Source organism: Stenella coeruleoalba (genome assembly GCF_951394435.1).
Source record: "Stenella coeruleoalba genome assembly, chromosome: X".
In the NCBI taxonomy this organism is placed as follows: domain Eukaryota; kingdom Metazoa; phylum Chordata; class Mammalia; order Artiodactyla; family Delphinidae; genus Stenella; species Stenella coeruleoalba.
In genome coordinates, this window is record NC_137152.1 from 96,902,324 (window position 1) to 96,918,212 (window position 15,889).

The 15,889-nt window shown below is 45.4% G+C and overlaps 1 protein-coding gene across 15 annotated transcripts in view; it reads right to left on the minus strand.

Annotated features, from left to right (window-relative positions):
* The window catches only part of SEPTIN6 (septin 6), a 67,112-nt gene that overhangs the window by 35,023 nt on the left and 16,200 nt on the right, over window positions 1-15,889 (minus strand). For 14 of the 15 annotated variants that reach the window (XM_079911532.1, XM_079911539.1, XM_079911530.1 and 11 more), the window contains one exon: window positions 10,364-10,559. In XM_079911532.1, coding sequence (XP_079767658.1) covers window positions 10,364-10,559 — 196 coding nt within the window. Of the gene's footprint in view, window positions 1-8,876; window positions 8,972-10,363; window positions 10,560-15,889 lie in introns of those variants that run through there. The other variant, XM_079911531.1, reaches the window with a different exon arrangement.

Genomic DNA, 15,889 nt, shown 5'->3' on the forward strand with positions numbered 1-15,889 from the left:
TAAGGCAGAAGAACGGATAAGTGACCTGGAAGATAAAATAGTGGAAATAACTACTGCAGAGCAGAATAAAGAAAAAAGAATGAAAAGAACTGAGGACAGTCTCAGGGACCTCTGGGACAACACTAAACTCACCAACATTTGAATTATAGGGGTCCCAGAAGAAGAAGAGAAAAAGAAAGGGACTGAGAAAATATTTGAAGAGATTATACTTGAAAACATCCCAAATATGGGAAAGGAAATAGTTAACCAAGTCCAGGAAGCACAGAGGGTCCCATACAGGATAAATCCAAAGAGAAACACACCAAGACACATATTAATCAAACTATAAAAAATTAAAGAAAAAGAAAAATTACTGAAAGCAGCAAAGGAAAAATAACACACAAGGGAATCCCCATAAGGTTAACAGCTGATCTTTCAGCAGAAACTCTGCAAGCCAGAAGGGAGTGGCAGGACATATTTAAAGTGATGAAGGAGAAAAACCTGCAACCAAGATTACTCTACCCAGCAAGGATCTCATTCAGATTTGATGGAGAAATTAAAACCTTTACAGACAAGAAAAAGGGAAGAGAATTCAGCACCACCAAACCAGCTTTACAACAAATGCTAAAGGAACTTCTCTAGGCACGAAACACAAGAGAAGGAAAAGACCTACAATAACGAACCCAAAACAATTAAGAAAATGGTAATAGGAACATACATATCGATAATTACCTTAAATGTAAATGGATTAAATGCTCCAACCAAAAGACACAGACAGGCTGAATGGGTACAAAAACAAGACCCACATATATGATGTCTACAAGAGACCCACTTCAGACCTAGGACACATACAGACTGAAAGTGAGGGGATGGAAAAAAGATATTCCATGCAAACGGAAATCAAAAGAAACCTGGAGTAGCAATTCTCATATCAGACAAAATAGACTTTAAAATAAAGACTATTACAGGAGACAAAGAAGGATACTACATAATGATCAAGGGATCGATCCAAGAAGAAGATATAACAATTGTAAATATTTATGCACCAAACATAGGAGCACCTCAATACATAAGGCAAAGGCTAACAGCCATAAAAGGGGAAATCGACAGTAACACAATCATAGTAGGGGACGTTAACACCCCACTTTCACCAGTTGACAGATCATCCAAAATGAAAATAAATAAGGAAACACAAGCTTTAAATGATACATTAAACAAGATGGACTTTATTGATATTTACAGGATATTCCATCCAAAAAGAACAGAATACACATTCTTCTCAAGTGCTCATGGAACATTCTCCAGGATAGATCATATCCTGGGTCACAAATCAAGCCTTGGTATATTTAAGAAGATTGAAATCATATCAAGTATCTTTTACAACCACAATGCTATAAGACTAGATATCAGTTACAGGAAAATATCTGTAAAAAATACAAACACATGGAGGCTAAACAATACACTACTTAATAACCAAGAGATCACTGAAGAAATCAAAGAGGAAATCAAAAAATACCTAGAAACAAATGAAAATGAAAACACGACGGCCCAAAACCTATGTGTTGGAGCAAAAGCAGTTCTAAGAGGGAAGTTTATAGCAATACAATCCTACCTTAAGAAACAAGTAACATCTCAAATAAACACCTAACCTTACACCTAAAGCAATTAGAGAAAGAAGAACAAAATAACCCCAAAGTTAGCAGAAGGAAGGAAATCATAAAAATCAGAACAGAAATAAATCAAAAAGAAATGAAAGCAAAGATCAATAACACTAAATTCTGGTTCTTTGAGAAGATTTAAAAAATTGATAAACCATTAGCCAGACTCATCAAGAAAAAAAGGGAGAAGACTCAAATCAATAGAATTAGAAATGAAAAAGGAGAAGTAACAACTGACACTGCAGAAATACAAAAGATCATGAGAGATTACTACAAGCAACTCTATGCCAATAAAATGGACAACCTGGAGGAAATGGACAAATTCTTAGAAATGCACAACCTTCTGAGACTGAATCAGGCAGAAATAGAAAATATGAACAGACCAATCACAAGCACTGAAATTGAAACGGTGATTAAAAATCTTCCAACAGGACTTCCCTGGTGGCACAGTGGTTAAGAATTCACCTGCCAATGCAGGGGACACAGGTTCGAGCCCTGGTCTGGGAAGATCCCACGTGCCGCCGAGCAACTAAGCCCGTGTGCCACAACTACTGAGCCTGCTCTTTAGAGCCTGCGAGCCACAACTACTGAGGTCCACGTACTGCAACGAAGAGTAGCCCCCACACACCACAACAAAGAGTAGTCCCCGCTCACCACAACTAGAGAAAGCCCGTGTGCAGCAATGAAGACCCAACGCAGCCAAAAATAAATAATAAAAAAAAATCTTCCAACAAGCAGAAGTCCAGGACCAGATGGCTTCACAGGCAAATTCTATCAAACGTTTACAGAAGAGCTAACACCTATCCTTCTCAAATTTTTCCAAAATATAGCAGAGGGAGGAACACTCCCAAACTCATTCTATGAGGCCACCATCACCCTGATACAAAAACCAGACAAAGATGTCACAAAGAAAGAAAACTACAGGCCAATATCACTGATGAACATAGACGCAAAAATCCTCAACAAAATACTAGCAAACAGAGTCCAACAGCACATTAAAAGGATCATACACCATGATCAAGTGGGGTTTATCCCAGGAATGCAAGGATTCTTCAACATACGCAAATCAATCAATGTGATACACCATATTAACTGAAGGAGAAAAACCATATGATCATCTCAATAGATACAGAGAAAGCTTTTGACAAAATTCAACACCCATTTATGATAAAAACCCTGCAGAAAGTAGTATAGCGGGAACGTTCCTCATTATAATAAAGGCCATATATGAAAAACCCACAGCCAACATCATCCTCAATGGTGAAAAACTGAAACCATTTCCACTAAGATCAGGAACAAGACAAGGTTGCTCACTCTCACCACTATTATTCAACACAGTTTTGGAAGGTTTACAGCAATCAGAGAAGAAAAAGAAATAAAAGGAATCCAAATCGGAAAAGAAGAAGTAAAGCTGTCACTGTTTGCAGATGATGTGATACTATACACAGAGAATCTTAAAGATGCTACCAGAAAACTACTAGAGCTAATCAATGAATTTGGTAAAGTAGCAGGATACAGAATTAATGCACAGAAATCTCTAGCATTCCTATACACTAATGATGAAAAATCTGAAAGTGAAATTAAGAAAACACTCCCATTTACCATTGCAACAAAAAGAATAAAATATCTAGGAATAAACCTACCTAAGGAAAAAAAAAACCTACCTAAGGAGACAAAAGACTTGTATACAGAAAATTATAAGACACTGATGAAAGAAATTGAAGATGATACTAATAGATGGAGAGATATACCATGTTCTTGGATTGGAAGAATCAACACTGCGAGAATGACTCTACTACCCAAAGCAATCTACAGATTCAATGCAATCCCTATCTAACTACCGCTGGCATTTTTCACAGAACTAGAACAAAAAATTTCACAATTTGTATGGAAATGCAAAAGACCCCGAATAACCAAAGCAATCTTGAGAAAGAAAAACGGAGCTGGAGAAATCAAGCTCCCTGACGTCAGACTATACTACAAAGCTACAGTAATCAAGAAAGTATGGTACTGGCACAAAAACAGAAAGATAGATCAATGGAACAGGATAGAAAGCCCAGAGATAAACCCACGCACATACCGTCACCTTATCTTTGATAAAGGAGGCAAGAATATACAGTGGAGAAAAGACAGCCTCTTCAATAAGTGGTGCTGAGAAAACTGGACAGCTACATGTAAAAGTAGGAAATTAGAACACTCCCTAACACCATACATAAAAATAAACTCAAAATGGATTAAAGACCTAAATGTAAGGCCAGACACTATCAAACTCTTAGAGGAAAACATAGGCAGAACACTCTATGACATAAATCACAGCAAGATCCTTTTTGACCCACCTCCTAGAGAAATGGAAATAAAAACAAAAATAAACAAATGGGACCTAATGAAACTTCAAAGCTTTTGCACAGCAAAGGAAACCATAAACAAGACGAAAAGACAACCCTCAGAATGGGAGAAAATATTTGCAAATGAAGCAACTGTCAAAGGATTAATCTCCAAAATTTACAAGCAGCTCATGCAGCTCAATATCAAAAACACAAACAACCCAATCCAAAAATGGGCAGAAGACCTAAATAGACATTCCTCCAAAGAAGATATACAGATTGCCAACAAACACATGAAAGAATGCTCAACATCACTAATCATTAGAGGAATGCAAATCAAAATTACAGTGAGGTATCATCTCACACCAGTCGGAATGGCCATCATCAAGAAATCTACAAACAATAAATGCTGGAGAGGGTGTGGAGAAAAGGGAACCCTCTTGCACTGTTGGTGGGAATGTAAATTGATACAGCCACTATGGAGAACAGTATGGAGATTCCTTAAAAAACTACAAATAGAACTACCATATGACCCAGCAATCCCACTACTGGGCATATACCCTGAGAAAATCATAATTCAAAAAGAGTCATGTATCAAAATGTTCACTGCAGCTCTATTTACAATAGCTAGGACATGGAAGCAACCTAAGTGTCCATCAACAGATGAATGGATAAAGAAGATGTGGCACATATATACAATGGAATATTACTCAGCCATAAAAAGAAACGAAATTCAGCTATTTGTAATGAGGTAGATAGACCTAGAGTCTGTCATACAGAGTGAAGTAAGTCAGAAAGAGAAAGACAAATACCATATGCTAACACATATATATGGAATTTAAGAAAAAAAACAAATGTCATGAAGAACCTAGGGGTAAGACAGGAATAAAGACATAGACCTACTAGAGAACGGACTTGAGGATATGGGGAGGGGGAAGGGTGAGCTGTGACAGGGCGAGAGAGAGGCATGGACATATATACACTACCAAACGTAAAACAGATAGCTAGTGGGAAGCAGCCGCATAGCACAGGGAGATCAGCTCAGTGCTTTGTGACCGCGTGGAGGTGTGGAATAGGGAGGGTGGGAGGGAGGGAGATGCAAGAGGGAAGAGATATGGGAACATATGTATAACTGATTCACTTTGTTATAAAGCAGAAACTAACACACCATTGTAAAGCAATTATACCCCAATAAATATGTTAAAAAAAAAAGATGTGGCACATATATTCAATGGAATATTACTCAGCCATAAAAAGAAACGAAATTGAGTTATTTGTAGTGAGGTGGATGGACCTAGAGTCTGTCATACAGAGTGAAGTAAGTCAGAAAGAGAAAAACAAATACTGTATGCTAACACGTATATATGGAATCTAAGAAAAGAAAGAAGGTCATGAAGAACCTAGGGGCAAGATGGGAATAAAGACACAGACCTACTAGAGAATGGACTTGAGGATAGGGGGAGAGGGAAGGGTAAGCTGTGACAAAGTGAGAGAGTGGCATGGACATATATACACTACCAAACGTAAAATAGATAGCTAGTGGGCTTCCCTGGTGGCGCAGTGGTTGAGAGTCCGCCCGCCAATGCAGGGGACATGGGTTCGTGCCCAGGTCCAGGAAGATCCCACATGCCACGGAGTGGCTAGGCTCGTGAGCCATGGCCGCTGAGCCTGTGCGCCCGGAGCCTGTGCTCCGCAATGTGAGAGGCCACAACAGTGAGAGGCCCGTGTACAGCAAAACAAACAAACAAACAAAAAAACAATAGCTAGCTAGTGGGAAGCAGCCGCATAGCACAGGGAGATCAGCTCGGTGCTTTGTGACCACCTAGAGAGGTGGGATAGGGAGGGTGAGAGGGAGGGAGATGCAAGAGGGAAGAAATATGGGAACATATGTATATGTATAACTGATTCACTTGGTTATAAAGCAGAAACTAACACACCATTGTAAAGCAATTACACTCCAATAAAGATGTTTTAAAAAAAGCCTTCTCTACCCCCAAAGTTATAAAAATATTCTCTTATATTTTTTCCTCATATTTTTAGAAGTTGTTTTTAATCCAACTGGAATCTATTTTTGTGAATGGTGTTTGTGTGGGAGGGTCTCATCTTATGTTTTCCTAACGGATGGCCTATTTTCCCAGCACATTTTCTTTTTGTTTTGTTTTGTTTTTTTTGTGTTACGCGGGCATCTCACTGTTGTAGCCTCTCCCGTTGCGGAGCACAGGCTCCGGACGCGCAGGCTCAGCGGCCATGGCTCACGGGCACAGCCACTCCGCCGCATGTGGGATCTTCCCGGACCGGGGCACGAACCCGTGACCCCTGCATCGGAAGGCAGACTCTCAACCACTGCGCCACCAGGGAAGCCCACATTTTCTTGAATAGTCCATTCTTTCCTTGCTAACTTACAAATGCTAAATGCCCATAGAAACATGAATTTGATCTTGGACTCATTTTTCTGTTCAACTGTTCCGTTTGCTATTCTTTTTTTTTAATAAATAAATAAATTTATTTATTTATTTTTGGCTGCATTGGGTCTTCGTTGCTGTGCACAGGCTTTCTCCAGTTGTGGCGAGCGGGGGCTACTATTCGTTGTGGTGCACGGGCTTCTTATCGTGGTGGCTTCTCTTGTTGTGGAGCACGGGCTCTAGGTGCACAGGCTTCAATCGTTGTGGCACGAGGGCTCAGTAGTTGTGGCTCTCCGGCTCTAGAGCGCAGGCCCAGTAGTTGTGGCACACAGGCTTAGTTGCTCCATGCCATGCGGTATCTTCCCGGACCAGAGCTCGAATCCCTGTCCCCCACACTGGCAGGTGGATTCTTAACCACTGTGCCACCAGGGAAGTCCCTCCTTTTGCTATTCTGATGCCTTTACTTCCTTACCTCCCATTCACTCATGGCAATCTAGTTTCTACCCACGATTTCCCTGGAATTATTATTCCTAAGTGTATTAATGACCTTCATGTTGCCAAACCCAATGGATATTTTTCAGTTTTTATCTCTCCGGACACTATTTATCATTCCCTCACATATGCTACATAATACAACTCTCCCTTGATTCTTCTACCAATAAAAGTCACGATCATAACAGTATCTTCTATTCGTTAGTTACCCCGTGCCAGGCACTGTTTAAGCGTTTCCTATGCCATACACGTGGAGTATGCCTCACCCATGACCCTCTGGGTAGATATCAGTATTATCACCATCCCCACTTCACAGGAAACTGAGGCATAAAGAATTTAAGTGCCTAGTTGTAGTGTAAGCCCTGACAGTTGTAACTTGCATTTTTGTAACCCAAGTGTCTGATTGAAGCTTTGATTTCGGAGGCATCCACTTCAAAAAGGCACCTACTTCAAGGACAGCTATCACGAATAAACACACTGCCAGCCACAGAAAGATAAGGAACCAGCCCCGTCCACCCCCCCAGCCCAGGCGTCCTTGTTTTAAAGATATTGGTGGATTTCTATAACTGACCATTTAGGCCACTTGTTTTTTTTCTCTCCCCACGTGTTAAATTCCCGCTCTTATGTTTTACATTCACCAATAAAGAGTAAGCCCGCAAAACCACAGGCCGCCTACCCTCGATCCCTATGAAAGCAGAACCCCAAGCCCAGGTGCTCTCTCTCTCTTTCTCTACCCTCGACCTCGCTGTGTAGCCCCGGGTGTGCCTTGTCCTTTCCAGAAGCTGTGAGTAATAAACCCTTTTTTCCCCTCCAAGTTTCCTGACGGTTATTACTGAGGGCGTCTTGCAATCATAATAAGAACCACAAGGGCCGGTCCAGCCGCAACATTGGTTATGGATAGGCCGAGACCAGCACAAAACGCTTGTCCAAGATCCCTGAGCTAATAAGTAGCAGGATGGGATTTGAACCCAGGTCTGTCTGAGACCAAAGCCTGAGTTCCTAAGCACACCCCTTTCCAGCCTGTCCTCTGTCTCCCTCTTGAGTTCCTTTTGCTTCAGCAGCTTTCAAATGGTGCCCTTCACGATATGGCCTTCGTCACTGCTCTTCTCAGTTTGCCCCTGCACCCTGGGTAAAGCAGGGCCTTCTGATGCTCTCTTTCAGTGCAGCTGCACTGACCTATCTATGTCCTCATGGCCCTGTCAGAATGGAGAAAACACAGCTTTTTATTACAAATCCCTGGCGCTTACTCCACTTCTGTTCCCCAGTCCATTTCCCGGAGGCTTCTCATTTTTACTTATGCGAGTTTGTATTATTTGATATAAGCACGTATCACATTTATAATCGGGAAAAACAGTAAGGATATTAAAAATATAAGAGAAGTAGGTTAGCCTCTAAGGGGCAAGAGAAGTAGATTAGCCTCTAAGGGGCTCTATCAGTTTGGCCCTCCCAAGCCATCATTATGCAGGCGTTTTCCAATGTTAGATATGTCGACTATATGTTACTGAGAACTGTGAAAAATTTAATGGACGAGATGCTGAGCCATCTGCAGCTGAGATTAATCACTCATATTGTGACCCAAATATCCCCTTTCCCCAGGGTTTAATTTATTCTCCACCAAACAAGATTAGCACAATAAGCAGGCCTATACAAAGCAGAGGTGTCCTTCGTCTAGAATTTCAAATGGAAAACAGAATTCAGTTCAATTATTAAGGAGCTAAATATATTTACTCATTATAAGGAAATGAGTATGGCTGTTGTTATTTTAAGGGAGAAATAGAAGAATTTGGGATACAGTTCATCTGAGAAGCAAGGGAATCCTCAAAGGATGAGCACTGCTCAAAATGATGAATGACTTTTTCTGTGAAGAGCACCTGTGATAACCATGTGACTTTTAGTTAAATGCAGACGGTGCCTGACGCCCTCCCCCTCCCTCAACCCAGCCCTCATCTCGTCCTCATCTGAGCCTCACTCCAGCCCTCACTGGCACACCATTCTCAACCACCCACAGTCTCTCCTCCTACCTCTCTGCTTATTCCAGCTCGGTCTCTTTCCAGGATGTCTTTTCCTCCATCTGCTGACTTAACATCCTCAGGTTTTTATCTTTAGCCCAGCGTTCATCTCACTCGGCTCCAATCCTTGGATGATCTTACGTGTGTCTGTGGCTGGAACATATCACCTATACCTTGATAACCCAAGTCTGTTTACAGCGCAGACCCTCTCCTGACCTCTAACCCTGCATATTCAGCTGCCTATCCTCTATGGTCCGCAGGCAGCTCAAACTCAACACTTCCTAAACAGAGCTGATTCTTCTTAAACCTGGTTCTTATGGCAACTCTTACTGAATGCTGCCAACCATCTGTCCACCCTCCAAAGCCAGAAATCCAAGCCTCATTCTAGGTTCTTCTTTTGCCCTCCCAACCCCCAAGTCCTGTTGAGTCTACCTACTCAGTAGTTATCAAATCTGTCTCCTCTTCCCTGTCTCAGCACCTGTGTCATCGCTGGCCTCGATCAAATTGGTCCAACAGTCTCCTAATTGGTCTTCCTGCTCTCCAGCCCATCCCATACTATCCCAAAGCCCCCTCTTCAAAGGCCAATTCGACTACATCGTTCTACTTCATAAAGCTTTTCAGTGGCTCCTTATCCACACATTCTACAAACCCCTCCATGATCTGGTCGCTGCTTACCTCTTCAGGCTCATCTCCCCTCACTTTTCCCCCAGCTCACGCCAAGCACCGGCCCAGGGGCACAGCAGGCATTGCGGGGCCCTAGGTTTACACGATTTGAAGGGCCCTCCAAGAAAGATCAAACACCACAATGACTAGAAATTAGTTCCAGGGCTTTGGAGGTGCGTGAGCAACTGAGGGCCCTGAAACAAGCTTCACTAGCTTCACAGTAACTCTACCCCTGGTCTAGCCAAACAGAGCAAGCTCAGTCCCCTAGAACATGCCACAGTCTTCCACATCCCTCTGCCTCTGTACAAGCAGCTGTCCCTGCCCGGGATGGGGTTCCCAACCTTCCCTTGTCTGTCCAGCAAAATCGTTCACCCTTCAAAGGCCAGCTCAGGGGCACCTCCTCTGTGCAGGCCTCCCTGACCTCCCTGCATGGAGCTGACTGTTCTCTCCTTCATGTTCTCATTGTAGCTTGTCCTTTACCTCTGTGTACCCTGTCCTTTACAGAGCAGGTCGCACTCAAAGGAACTTGTTTGTTTAAGACCAGGTTTCCCGTGAGTCTTTGCCTCAAGGGCAGAGACAAGGTCATTCCTTTTTAGACTGTTGGAGGACGGCAGTACCTGGCTCAATAAATGTCTGTCGAATGGAATAGAAAAGCAGCCTGCTTTTGGCAAAGCGTGTGGAGTAGAACACTGAAATAGACGGGGACCCTGGGCGGAGGCGGCGCTAGGGAGCTCTCTGCTGCCTGCCTGCGTCATCTGAGAGGTCCAGCGGGACCCCAGTGGTGAGCTCCTCCCCGTGGCCTCCCAGTAGCCTCCCCACCCCACCGCCTCCCTTACCTGTCCTCCTTGTTGATCTGGTCCCCGAAGCCCACTGTGCTAACAATTGTGAGCTTTAGCCCCACGTTGCTTTCTTGAAGGTCATATGTATTGGACTGGAGCTGGACACCCGGCTGTGTGTGGGTGGCTGGCTCCCCCTCGAACTTGGTGTTGAACAGGGTGTCCATGAGGGTGGACTTGCCCAAACCTGTCTCTCCTGAAAAACAAAAGAATGAATTATGATGCATTCACACAATGACCACGCAGCCATTACACATGTTTTGGATGCATATTCACTGACATGGGAAAATGTACACGGTAAGACACTAAGTGAGGAGCACGTAGAACTACATGGACTATTTGATCTCAGTTAAGTGGAAAAGAGTATAAGGAACGGCACCAACATAGCAGCAGCAGTCATCTCAGGACAGTGGAACTGGGGTCATTTTTCTTTTAGTCTTCATATTTTTGTGTTATTTGAAAATTGAGTATGCATTGTTTTTATAGTCAGAAAAAGAAACGGTGTTAAAGGCAGTGATGGCGAGGTAGAGTTACGCCTAGAAAAACACTGGAAGGGCGTACAATGTACTCTTACCAACGGTCATGTCTGGGTGGTGGGGTTATGTGCGCTTTTCACTTCTTTCTTTATGCTTTTCTCTATTTTCCAAGTTTTCTACAAGGAACGTGTATAGCTTTCATAATAAAAATTTAAGGGCTATTTTCAAGTTTACAAGAAAGGGACAGCAGTCCCTCATCAAATAAGTATCCTCTCCTCTCAGTCCCCACCTCTCCCAGCCAGGCCCAGACAGCACCCGCAGACGCATCCCAGTGGGGAGACCATTTTTAGCTAATGGAGAGGGAATTTAGCAGGCCACAAGTTATTCTTCCCTTTAAATTTCAAACAAGCCAGTCAGTTGTTTGTTTAACTAACAGGCTGCTGGATACTAATACATTAAACCCCTGGAATTTCAAAACCACTGGCTTTCGCACCAGGGCAACGAGTCGGGGAAGGGCTGCGGGGACTGGTGAAGGTTTGTGGAGGTTATTCCTGAGAGACGCAAAGGATGTCAAGTCACTGCCAGGAACCAAGGGCTGCGCTTTGAAGACCCGGGCTACCCTGCTGTTGCGCTATCATCACCCCTCTTCTCCCTTTCCCTGCTCACAACCCTTGAGATGTGGGAATTGACACACCTTCCCAGTTGGGAATGGGGGGAGTGGGTTTGCCCTGGGCCAATCCTGGCCTGGAAGGTCCCCTCTTGTGACCGACAGCACATATCTGCAGGGCAGTCCAGGGCTAGGGTTCGAGCTGCACAACCCATAACCGTAAATGGTCCATCTCCCCTCCCACCTCTGGGTGTGTCTAGCTTTGCATCTTGCAAACCTCTTTTATCCGGAATAATGAGCTATGAATGCAGGAGGTGCTTTTAAAAATATGTGTCTATGCTGAGAGCTTTCTGTATGTGGAGGGATCAGTGTGAGAGAGAGAGAAAACAAGGAGAACATTCAACTCAGCCTGGCTACCCGGCTCCCCAGCCCGATTTCATAGCCAGGTCTGACTAATGTGGTTGATTGCCAGGATGCAGGGAAATGGTTCCTCACACAGATCCTGCTTCCAGCCAGGGTCTGTTATACCTACTAGCAGCAAAGACTCTCCCAGAAGAGGCCCTTTTCTCCCTCCCTAAAGGGACAGGAAGTATTTGGGTCCCCAGAAAAACTTGGTGAGGTGGGAAGTGGCAGACTTGGCTGCCATGGGAAGTGGCAGACTTGGCTAAGCAACGGAAGAAATCGCCCCCCTCCCCGCCCAAGGTGCGGGTGCCGCTCCACTGGAAAGGGGCCGGCACCTCTGAAACGGGAACACAGGGTGGCTGCCTCTCCCTAACTCGCCTTCCCTCTGGGCGTTGAAGCTTAAGCTACATTTTCGCCGGTCTTTGTCCGTGCCTAATACAGTGTCCATGTACATCCCCACTTTCAGACCCTCTCTCCCGTTCTGTGAGCTCTTTGCTGAACGCCCCGCAGCTCCTAGATCGTGGCGGGCCCTGACTCCCCAGCACCCAGAGCTGGCTCCCTGACTCCCTGATCCTAAGACTTCCCAGAGAGCAGGGGATGGGCAACTTCTGGTACTCCCCGGAGCGCCTAGCAAGAGGCTCACACAGAGGCCTCAGGAGCAGTACCACAGAGGCAAGGGCCCGCCCTGTTTGCGCAGCTGTAGAAAGGCAGGCCGGGTGGGCCGGGCAGGGCAGGGCAACGGAGAAAATGACCACCCGGACGCCTGCCAGTGCAAAAGGGCTGTGGAAATTAGATGCTCAATGATGAGTGTCTGGAAGAAAAGACCCGGCGGGTGTCTAGGGAATTGTGATAAATGCAGCATGAGAAGAGGGCAGAAAATCAAGTGTGCTTGTCCCGTTCCAGTTTTCCATCAATGTGGAGCCTGGGGGCGGGGAGGGGTGGGAGTTCTCTCTCTCTGGATGGCTGCCACAGACCCAGCCTGAGCCTGGGATGTTGTCCTGGGCCCGGTACTGAGCGGGGGAGGGGAGCCACTCTCGGCTCAACTCAGATCAGGTCAGCAGATTCCACACCCCTGCAGGAAGGTAGGGACTTGGCAATTAGATTCCAGCAGGAAACCTGAACAGTCCCGAGGGGTCAATTTCTCTCTCCTCCTCCCTCCTCAGAGTGTACAGCGGGGTTTCTTAACCCTTTTTAAGTCATCTCCACCAGCCCAGAGGATTTCCTCTCACTTGACTTAATGTAGATAGGATCCCGGAAACACCAGCTTTTTAAAAAAGAATTCAATTTAAAACATGCAATATGAAATCTGCTTTTTCAAGCTATACTCCCTGGGCTAGTCTGATGTTGACCTCTCTACCGGGAGTTCAAAACCGCTGTGACAAAGAAAAGCTTAAGCCCTTTTCCTCATCTGCTGTTAACATTTGCATCCTCTGGTACCTTGTGCAATTAAGTCCTTGCAAGTGATGAAATGCAGAGTCCCAGGCAGGTTGACCTAAGCCTAGCCCTTCCCCTTCTCTGGACTCTAGTCTCTTTTTCCATAAAATGAGCAGGTTTGAGTAGTAATAGTAACAGCTATTGCTCCTGGAGCACTTACTACGTGGGCACCACTGTAAATACCTTACATATATTCCCTTATTTATTCCCTAAAGTAAGACTGTGTATTAGATAATACTACTATTTGTCCTTAATTTACAGGTGGATTAACCGAGCCACTTCCTAGCTGTGTGAATGTGCCCCTGCTCTTCAGTCTCTCTGCACGTCACGTTCCTCATCTATAAAATGTGGAGGAAGAAACTGGCCCAGGGTCACAAAAGTAGTATGTGGCAATGCCAGCATTTGACCGCAGGCAGTCTGACACTGGAGCCCATGCATGTTCTAGTGTGTCCCATAGGTGTGATTTGTTGTTTCATTCAGTCATTCGACAAATATTTAGAACCTTTAACAGGAGCCAGGCACAGGTTTAGGAGCCGGGGATACAGCAATGATCAGGAGCTAGTCTCTTCCGGCTCCGAATGTTGGAATAAACCAAGAGAAACGTCTCTGAGTTCAACCGGAAGGTGTCCAAAAGGGAACTCTCCAGGAACTCCTGTTGGCCAAGGGAGCCTATGGATGGGGACGAGGTCCTGCCTGGCTCTGTGACCTTGCCCTCTACTTCTTCCTGATCTTGCAGAGACCTAGCAAACAGGGGTGTGCTGGAGCCGGCTCGCCCGGCTTCCTGCAGTTCTTCCCAAGCCCATGTGCAGTGATGTCATGTTGGCAGCTTAAAACCAGCTATGGTGGGAATAATGACAGCACAAAAATTGGTAAATGCTACAAACCACGGCAACTTTTCTCCTGAGAGTGGGTGGTTTGACGCTGACCAGCACACCACCGCTGGCAGCCTGTCTCAGACAGGTGGACGGCTGCCTCTCCCAGAGATGGAGAGAAGAAACCATCGCTCCCTAACCCTGAGAGAATGCTAGCTGCCCTTCCCCTCCTCCTGCACTGAGCCTCAATCCTGCTTCTCTTGTATGTTTTGTTTTTCCAAGTTCAACAGAGCCTAGTTGAGCCTGGAATCCTGAGCAGTTTCAAAGTAAATATTAGCCTTATGACCCTTCGCGCTCGTCAGGCATTCTCTGTTGCTGGCACGTTCCGAGGGCTGAGTCTCTTTGGGGCTCTTTCCCAGCAGAACGTTTGCACTGCTGACTCTAGTCGTTCCTCCAACGCCTCCTGTGCTATATCTAGAATCCTGGGATCCGAGTGATTTCCAAAGCTAAGCTAGTAGACTGGGAGTGGGCTAGTAGACTGTTTAGAACAGGAGGGGGACCTCAGCCCGCTCGGTAATTACTGTCAACCATAGCGTCTGTTGGAGAGGAGCCATAATGTGCTCACACCCATGTGCCTGGCCCTCTAAAAATAATGATTGTAGGTGTCATCATCAGTGCCCTTATGTATAAATTACGCTCTTGATTCATAAAAATTCTCCCTCTCCATGCCAGCATGCACATGCGCACTTATGCACCACAATAAACAATACGGTGATAAAAATATTCTAGATCTCTGTTAATAACCAAAGCCAGTGTTACCATAATTTTACACTTAAAATGCCCTATCGGAAAAGAAAAGAAAATCCTTTGGGGAAACATATTCTATGCCCAAACAGAACCGCTTTATAATCGTCATTAAGGGAGTAAAGCTGACGGTTATGCACAGGCAGTAGGCATGAAAGTATGGTCGCTGAAGGTCCTGCGAGAGAAACGACCACCTTCAGCAGCCAAGCTATGGATCCTTCGCCACGTCGGTGACGCTACCCAGTCCCACGGCTGGGCTGAGATTGCAGCCTTAGAGCCACCGTAAGCCACCTGTGACTTTGGCCCAAATTGTGGGTTCAGAGCAATGACAGGCTTCTGAGCCCAGCCAGAGCGGGGGATGCATGAGTTGCAGGCTTTTCTGGATCAGGGATGGGGAGTGCAGTTAACCAGCCTGGGCGGGTACATCCAAGGGGTGCACCTGCACGGCTAAGAGGGGAGCTATTAGAGCAGCCGTTTCCTGAAACTTCATAAGTAGAAAGAGAAAGAGGAGGTGACTCCTTGGGTGTGAGGGTCTCCTTTCTACCCTTCCCCTCTTGGAGGGTCTGTCCTGGGCAGTTGAGCGACTCCATGCCCGCAGGTGCACAGTGAAGCAGCTGCATATGTACGATGCCTGGGTGGGTAGGGGTTTACTATTTCTCCCACTTGGGACTTCCCTGGTGGTGCGGTGGTTAAGAATCCGCCTGCCAATGCAGGGGACACGGGTTCCACCCCTGGTCCGGGAAGATCCCACATGCCGCAGAGCAACTAAGCCCGTGCGCCACAGCTACTGAGCCCGCGAGCCACAGCTACTGAGCCTGCGAGCCGCAACTACTGAAGCCTGCACGCCTAGAGCCCGTGCTCCACAACAAGAGACGCCACCGCAACGAGAAGCCTGCACACCGCGATGAAGAGTAGCTCCCACTCGCGGCAACTAGAGAAAGTCCGCGCGCAGCAACGGAGACTCAACGCAGCCAAAAATAAAAATAAATAA